We start from the raw sequence: 9,413 nt of genomic DNA on the forward strand, positions 1-9,413 counted from the left end.
AATTTGAAGGCGCCCAAGGCTAAACAGCCAAGTGGAATATCAAAGGGTGGCCAAGTTAAAATCCAAATAAAAATTAAATTACAGGGTAAACATCCTTTGACACTTTTAAAAGATCTTCTGGATCTTTTGTGTCATAATAGTGGATAAAGTGCTTCCCTACCCCTGAACGAGCATATAGGTATGCAAAATCTTCCTGTGTGTAATTCCTCTTTTTTCCACATGTTAGCTAGTGGAAATAAGAGTAAAAACTTGTTTAGGGAGCTGGATATGGGGGATGGGAGGATCACAAATGATCACTGTCTGATTGCATTTATTATGACTTATTTTTTCCATAATTTGTATTGGGAGGAGATCCATAATAGACTGATGATTGAGGAGCTAGATTGGGGCCCTACATCCGATGATTAGATGCATTAGTTAGAGAGACCATTCGATGAGAGGGAAGTGAGGAGGTTGGTTTTAGGGACTGATAGAGATAAGGCATGGTGATCTAGATGATTTTAACATGGCTTTCTTTCAATATTGTTGGGAGATTGTTATGGGTGATTTTTTGAAAGTTTTCAGTAATTTCTATGTGAATAGGATTTTGAGCAAGAGTATCAATTCCTCTTTTATAGCCTTGGCGCCTAAAAAATCCAGTCTTCCAAAGCTGAGGATTTTAGACCTATTAGGCTATCTCTAGTGTGTATAAGATTATCATGAAAGTATATGCTAATAGGTTGAGTGTGGTGCTCAATGATACTATGTCAAATCCTCAGGGTGGTGGCGAATGTTCATAAGAATAAGAAGAGAGGGTTCATTTTCAAAGTAGATTTTGAGAGAGCTTATGACAAAGTAAAAGAGTTGGAGTTTACTGGATAAGGTCTTCGTGAAAAAGGGTTTTGGTGAGCATTGGTACAGGTGAATTAGGGGCTGTTTGTCTAGTGTGTGGTTCTCACTTATTGTGAATAGTGAACCCAAATCTTGGTTTATTTCTTGGAGAGGAATTAGCAAGGAGACCCGTTATCCCCCTTTTTTGTTTGTCCTTTTAGCTGATGTTTGAAGTAGGATGGTGGATAGGGCAGTTGATAGAGGGTTGGTTAAAGGGTTTGGTGTGGGGAATGGGGTGGTGGTCATTTCTCAACTTCAATTTGCTAATGATGCCATTTTCTTCCTTGATCACCATAGCCCTTTGTTTAGGAGAACTTTGGGTATTCTTGAATTTTTTGAGTGGGTTTCTAGGCTCAAAATCTATCTGGGGAAGAGTGGATTGGCAGCCTTAAATGTTTCCATGAGAGACTAGTGATTGGGCTTCAAACATGGGGTGTGGTTTATTGGATTGGCCCCTGACTTGGGGGTTCCATTGAGAGGGAATCCTAGAGGGGCAAATTTTCGGAATCCAGCAGTGGAAAGGGTGAGAAGAGGTTAGATGGTTGGGAGGGAGCCCTTTCTTCTCTTGACAATAGAATTACACTTATTTAGACTTATTTTGTATTTTTATTTATTTTTTCTCTCTTTTTTCTGCTTTTTTTTTTTTTTTCCTTTTCTTTTTGAGGATTTAGTATCCTCCTTATGATTGTACATTCTATTTCCTAATATATCTTCTTTTATTATAAAAAAAAAAAAATTACACTAATTCAGGCTTATATTTCTAGCATTTTGTTGTATTTCTCATCTGCTTTTGAAACTCCAGTGGGAATCTCTAGGAAGCTTGCCAGAATCACGAGGATCTTTTGTGGTCTAGTGTGGGGAGTGTAGGGACCATTTAATGAGTTGGGCAGAGGTTTGTAGGTTTGAAAAGGAGAGGGGGGATGGGTCTTGGTAATTTGGTGCCTAAAAACAGTGCTCTTTTAGCTAAATGGTTGTGGTACTTCCCCTTAGAAGATAATTCCCTGTGGTATAGGGTTATACGAAATGAGTTTGGGTTGGATGAGAATGAGTGGGATGCCAATGTTGAGACATTCTTTGGGACGTCCATGGAGGTCAATTTCCCATATTTTCTTTTCACCCCCACACTAAGCTTGAGGTGGGGAGGGGTTCCTGGACTCATTTTTTGAAAGACCCATAGCTTAGGAATGTTCCTTTTTTCTATTTCTTTTCCTCATATTTTTAGATTGTGCTCTGAGCCGAATACAGTTATTTCTTTTTTTGTTGACAATGTGAGTAGCCTTTCGGTCTCTTGGAATCTCCGTCTCCGGTGACCTCTAAACGATAGGGAGATGGTGGAGTTGTCTTCCTTGTTGTCCATATTAAACAATTTCATCCTATCTTTGGGGAAAGGATGTTTGTTATTGGTCAACCTATTCCAATTCTCCTTTTCCTCTCAATCCTTTTATTTGGAAGGTTAAAGTTCCCCCAAAAATAAAAGCTTTTTCTAGGTTGGTTGCTCTTAAACAAAATTAATACCAAAAACTTGCTGCAGATTAGGAGACATTTTGAAGGCCCTCTCTCCATATGTTTGCATTCTCTTTGATAGGAATTTCCAATAGCATCCCTTCTCTTTTTGCATTGTGATTTTGCATGGAGGATATGGAGCAAACTGTTTGGTATTATGGAAGAGAGTTGCGTTAGAGTTGGGTTTGCCCCTATTCAGTGGAAGACTTATTAGTCATTTTATTGGCTGTCTTTGGGAGGAAGGATAGGGCAGCTATGTCGAAGTGTGGCAAGTTTGCTGTCTTATGGGGTTTATAGCTGGAAAGTGACACATGGATATTTCTGGAAAGAAGTTAAATTGGTCATTGGTGTGGGAAAAGATTCAGTATATGGCTTTTCTGTGGTGTGTCGGGTTTGCAATTTTTAGGAAAGCTAGTTTTCTAGATTTAAATAGGAATTAGGAGAACTGATTGGCTTGATTTTTATTTTTTTAGTTTTTTTTTTTGTGGTTTGAACTAGATTTTCTTCAGGAGATACCTTATTCTTTCTCATAAATTCTTTCCCTATTAATGAAATTTCTTTTGGTACCAAAAATAAATCTTCCTGTATCACACATAGAAACTGTATTTTGTACAAAATAAGGGATTTCATAGATGTGTAACTACTTTGAACGAGATTGTTCTTTGATCTTGTGTAACAAAAGAATTCCCAGAAATGTCACAATGTTGATCTACTTTCCTGTTTGGGAAACTGACCCATGATATGCTCTGCTAGTGAGATTTTCTTGGAAAGCCCACTTAAACAAATGAAAACTGTTTCTCTATTAATATCATATTGTCATTGGATCTTAGAATCAGTGTGAATGTTATAGTCAAAATATCATGTGCTTACTGCTTACCAGCAATTATCTTCTGAAGCACATCATATTTGCATGTCTAGTTGTTCCACTGTGTGTTTGTTTTTGACCATTTAATATGTTTTTGTCAAACATTTTTTTAGTTTAAGTTTCATGAAAATATATTCTTGTCTGTATTTTACAATGATACATCTGTATGTTCTTTTCTTCCTGCTGTAGATCAGAAAAAATTCCAGATATCAAAGTCTCAACATTTCCTATCCCATTTAATGCTAGTTTCATGCCTTTAATGCTAGTAGCTCACTATTTTAGCCCACTCTTCTTTATATTTTTAGTTCCATTGAACCATATTGATCATACTTACTACACTTTGCACATTAGATTGTTCTTTTCCAAACAAATATTGCAAACTCCATTGCGTTCATCTGTTCTCTAAGTATCTTGCCATGCAATTACACCATATGATTCACATTTCACAACAATGCGTGTTTGTTTCTACAGTAATGGCTGGTGTCGCTTATTTGCTATTCTTAAAATATCACTTCCATTTATTGATAGGTTGATTATTCATTTTGTCCATTTTGAATCCATTCTGCAACATGCGCTCCACATTTTCTTCGATCAGATGCCTTTTGGTATATAGCAGCCATCAATTACCAATATTTCCTCACTACTAATTGATTAAGATTGCTTCCTATATTTATGTGTTTATCTGTTTATTTTGTTTTGCGAACCTTTTGCTTTTCATGCACTCAATTCATAGTTGCTGAGGGCCTATCTGGTAATCTTGCTAATCTTATGCTTTTGTTTTTTTTGTGTTTATATCCAAGTGTTTAGGGGCCGTTTGGTATCACAATCAGAAATTAGAGAAACAAAAACAAAAAACAAAAACAAAAAATCAGAAACAGCAACTAAAAATTAGAAACTATTAGAGAAATATCAACACTTTTCATTTTCCAATTAGTGTAATTATTATAGAGCAGATATTTAGGAGTAATTTGGGATCTTGTTCCTTGACTCATGTATATAAATACACCCTTGTAATGTTGAATGTTGAATAATAGAAAAATGCCTTTCTCCAAATTTAACATGGTATCAGAGCTGGGCCTTGGGCTGCTTGGCTCCTCCGTGGGTTGGACTTCTCCTTGCATCATTTCCCCCTATGGGCTCTCCTCGCCTCATTTTCTCCATGGGCTCAAGGGGGAGTATTAATGTACGTCCAGTCCCACATCGTCTCTGTGAGCAGTTCCAAAGTCAGTATAAGATCCTCTTAGCCCTCTCTCCTTAATACCTAGGTTTTGAGGATGAGTTCTCTAACAGAAACCAACAACTTATTTGGTTAACATTTATAAAATTAATACAAATTAAAAACTTAATTAAAAATGCTCATTTTCATCTTTAAATCAAATAATATTATAAATTATGATTAAAATAATTTTTATTACAAATAACATAGTAAAAAATTACTATAATAAAAATAAAGTTATTGTAATTATTTACTTAATTGTTCTACTTTCAAATTTTACTTTACAATAAAAATTCTATTGGACATGCCAATTGAAAAATAGTAAAATTATTTTGTAATTGCTTTATTATTATTTTTGAAATTTATGTATATTTTTCTTTTAATTATATTTAAATTATATGATTATTTCATTTTTATTTTAATTTAAAAGTGTATAAGATGAATAATTTAATCCAAAAAAACTATTTTTGGAAATTAAAATTTGTGGCAAATCTGATTTTCTGTTTTTTTGGAAAACAGCTAAAAACCGGCAACAGAAATAGAAAACTAACAACATAAACAAACCCGTTTTTATAATTTGTTTCTTCATTGTGGAGAAACAGAAATAGAAAACAACAACGATATCAAACAGACCCTTATGTTTTCATATGTTTTTGTTTCCATAATATTTGAAACAAGAAACATGTTTGTAATTACCACCTATTTTGGAAATTGTTTTTGAAAACACGAACAAGAAATATGTTTGGTGACACCCAAAATTGGGCTACTGTATGCTACTACTATAGTACAATAATACAACATGTTATTTTCCTTCTCAAACTATTTTTTTTTTTTTTGTTTTCTAAAAAAATATTTCCCTTTCATATTTCTAACTAAATACTCTATATAGTACTAATGCAATGGATGGAAAAATTTTCACTTTGTAATAGCTTATGTAGGATTTGAACCTACAACCATTGTGCTATAATGATGCTTTACCTATTTTATCTAATAGAGCAAAATAATGTTTTAAATAAAAAATAATAATTAGTTTTTGACTTCAATAGACATCTATCAAAATTGAAACATCCTAATTTCAAGAGAAGAGGCTTAATAATGTGCGCAAGAGTTACAAAGGAAAAAAGAAGCATGGGTGCATCAAGTTATTGTTACTAGTATTAGAAGGGATAGGGGTAGACCAAAAATAACATTGAATGAGATAGCAACAAAGGGATTTAATAGCTCTTAAGCTAGCCGAGGAAATGGCCATCGATGGAATTTATGTAGCCAGTCCCACATGCTGGGACTTAAGGCTGCTTCTTCTTGTTCTATCTATTTAAGTTCTCAAACAAAGTTCTAAAACAGATTATTAACATTAGTCAATAATAAATTATAAAAGCTCAAGAACAAATTTGAGCATGGACCCATGGTTTTAATTAGCTCAACACACCAATAGTTTCACAAGCTACGTGAAGACACGCTTTCATTTACAATTTGATATGACCACTATTTTGTTCAAAGAATCTTTGTTTTGACAATATTAGTGTTTTGATACTTTCTTGTTATATTTTTCAACTTCAACCTTGTTTTCTTTCTAGCTTTTGTTGTGTTCCAATTGTTAATACTTTATTTATTTTAGGGCAAAAGACACTAACCTCCCCTAAAATTTGGCAAAAAGACAATGACATTCCTTAAGGTTTTGAAAATCTCGGGGACCTTCCCTACGGTTTCAAGAATTCCAGGGACCTCCCTAAGGTTTGTTAAGCAGACACAAACCTCCTCTTGTATTTTGCAAAAATATAAGTATTTTGAGGGGAGGTTTGTGTCTTTTTGACAAATCTTAGATGAGGTTTGTAGCATTTTTGAAACCTTAAGGGAGGTAAATGAGATTTGTGAAATCTTAGAGAAGGTCCTTGTTTTTTTTTTTTTTTTTGGCAAACTTAGGTTGAGGTCAGTGTCTTTTGCCCTTTATTCAATGTTAATTTTATAATTATTTATTATAATTTTAAAGATTAGGTTATAGTTATACAATATTACTTGGTCTAAATTTATTACAATTTTATTACTTTAACTAATAATCATTTTTTTTTATTGTATTATTTGTATGTCTTATGTGCCTAATAGATTTTTATTAGCGCACATGTGTGTTGTGTGTTTTATCAATAGTGGTTTGAACCAAATGTAAAATTTATTTCCTTTACTATAGACCGTTTGCAAGTTGAATAGAAGGAATCAAAATGCACTAAAACTAAGAAGGTTAGGAGCTTAAAACATGTAAATAAACCAATATACCTAAGATTATGTGTGCTTGGGGAAAAAAACTCATGGATGTACACTTGTTTCCTGTTATGAAACAACTGCTACTCCCGCTTCCTACTACACCCATTACTTTTTTGCACAAGCCCTGTTTAAAACCATGCATGGACCTGAGCGATCTCAAACCACAGCATATAATTTTGTTTCATTGCAGCCAGAAAAGAATAGCTTCAAATTTCATTCCTCCTATGTCCCATATCAGGTTTCAGTCCAGACACAATCCAAATATTAAAGCTATTACATCTGTTGATTTTTTTTTTTTTCTTTTGTCGTTCTAGATAAACATGGATGATGCAAAATTAATGAATTAAAAAAGGCAGAACAGAATTAAGGCACACAAGATTTAGAAAACAAAAACAAAAATCATCAACTTGTACTTGTACTCTGCATAACGGGCCTGCCCATTCCACTTGACTTCAATAGTTGCTCATACAACATACCTATTTCTTATAAGAATACAAATTTAGGAAAGTTAGAGCTCATTGATTGAACTAAAAATGAGTTAAAAAAAAATAACAAAAAATAGAAGATGCTGAAATCAACATTATAAAGTCTTCTGAACATTTAATAGCTATTTTCATTTCTCAACCATCCAATCCTAGACCATGATTTAATATAAGAGAAGTTCTAATTACTCTTGCATCTTGGGGATAAGAAAAACAAATGCATGTAACTGAATAGATTTCCATGGTTCATTCTTCAATAAATGGACCATTTGTTACATACACGAGACAAACTATAAAGACTTTTTCTCTTATTAAATTTCTCCAAATTTAAATTCATGAACTTTGGGATTGCAAGTTTTGGATTTGGTCTTAGTTTTACCTACTGCAGAAGCAATTTATGAGGCACCACAGTTTTAATGCTCTCACTTACCAATGGAGGCATAAACAGTGAACCCAGTAAACTGATAATGGAGTTTTTTTTTCTTGGTGAACGTGATCTTTCATTTCAAATTTTTGATTGTGAAAAAAATAATTGTTGCACTTTATTTTTCTGGGTTTATTTATGTGGTTCTTTGTCCATTTAGGCGGATGAACATGAATCAAGAACTCTCGGTGATATAAAGCAGAAGGAACCAGAATTTTTTGCAAGGGTGACATCTGTGCTAAAGCGAGCTGAACTGGACTTCTACCTGTAAGTGTGACAGCTTTTTCCTTCAGATATCACATTTGGAGGAATTGAAGGATTGGGGTGTGGTACATGAAGCAGTTCCTTTCTTTTTGGTAGATGAAACTCAAGAAACCTAACTGCAAAAGCAGAGTCTATGAAAGAAAGGCAAAGATGAAAAAGGAAACTCTTTGTTCTAAGGTGGAAGGAGCAACAAAGCCAAGAGTAGGCCAATGATCTGCTGTTGTTTATCCCAAGGGGCACAAAAAAGCCAAGATTAGCCAATCTGCCAAATGGTTGGCTACTCTGAGGGCATGTTGAGTCCATGCTGATGAAAACATTTTGGATTGCGTTGTGTAAGCTTCTCGGCAATTCATGCTAAGCCTCTGTCAGCCTGTTTCTAGTTCACTTGGAAGGTGGTGTGAACTCTACTTGTCAGGTGCCCCCTTGCATTATCTTAAACTAGGTAAAATCCCTGTGCGATGTGTTAACATTGTTTATAATACTATTTTTAGAACCTTCTGGTGATACTGAAGTTGGATAACAAAAATTTTGAGATTTGTTTGGTTAGTAAAAATCATAATATAATTTTAATACACTTTAAATGTGCAGGAATCTGTATTAAATTCATTGCCATGATCTATTCATCTATTAATGGATATCTCAGAAGTGAAAATTAGTTAAGCGCATAGGAGGAACTATTGTTAAGCTTTAGTCAAAGGACATGAGTTTGCACGTGGTTGAGCATGATATGAATGTGAGGAGAAAGTAGAGTGAGAAAGAAAAGAGGGGAATATGTTTTATTAAGTGGGGAAAAGGAAAAGGTGTGCGTGTTGTGGAGAGAGAGAGAGAGAGAGAGAGAGAGAGAGAGAGAGAGAGAGGCCAAATAAAAGAAAGGAAAAAGAGCATAGGGGAAAAGAGAATGATGTAAGAGTTGATAAAAAAGAAAGTAAGCGACTATATCAATGTATTTATGCAAAGATGTGGGAAGGTGAATGTTAATGGTAGAGTAACTAGTTCCTGTTTAAGCTTCATAATATGCTACTTGGTATATGCCTGCACATTGTGCGGTTCTGTTTATAATAATATTTTTTAAATATTTTCACTGTAAATTTTGATAATAATAATTTGGAGTTCTCGATGCAAGGAAAAATCATTCGAGTGTAATACTAAATGTAAATTTTTCAAATAAAGTAATCACAATGGCCTATATATTTTTCAGCTAACTTTTCAGAAGTAAAATTAGTGAAGCATCTAAACGAGTTGTGGTTTTAAACCGAAGGGTGCAAGTCTAGCAGAGAAGTAATAATGAACTGCACAATGCCACATGTATTGAGATGAGATGAAATAAGTAACAAGCTGAATTTAAGAAAGATAAAAATGATAGGAAAGAGATTGTTGTGCGAGTGAATGCAAAAACGATCATGCAATGCAGCAATCACAGTGAATAATATGGAAACACACAAAAATAATGAAAGCAATAAACACACGATACAAGTTATTTAATGTGGTTCGGTAGAATGTGTATGTTCACGGGAACAAGCGGTGGTTGAA

At 34.0% G+C, this 9,413-nt stretch overlaps 1 protein-coding gene across 3 annotated transcripts in view; it reads left to right on the forward strand.

Annotated features, from left to right (window-relative positions):
* The window catches only part of LOC131160513 (tRNA threonylcarbamoyladenosine dehydratase), a 121,653-nt gene extending 113,183 nt beyond the window's left edge, over positions 1-8,470 (forward strand). For 2 of the 3 annotated variants that reach the window (XM_058116281.1, XM_058116283.1), the window contains one exon: positions 7,780-8,470. In XM_058116281.1, the coding sequence (XP_057972264.1) occupies positions 7,780-7,890 (111 nt within the window). In that variant the 3' untranslated portion in view covers positions 7,891-8,470. The remainder of the gene's footprint in view (positions 1-7,779) is intronic. The other variant, XM_058116282.1, reaches the window with a different exon arrangement.
* Positions 8,471-9,413: the final 943 nt, after the last annotated feature.

This window comes from Malania oleifera, chromosome 7, assembly GCF_029873635.1.
Source record: "Malania oleifera isolate guangnan ecotype guangnan chromosome 7, ASM2987363v1, whole genome shotgun sequence".
Taxonomy (NCBI): Eukaryota; Viridiplantae; Streptophyta; class Magnoliopsida; order Santalales; family Ximeniaceae; genus Malania; species Malania oleifera.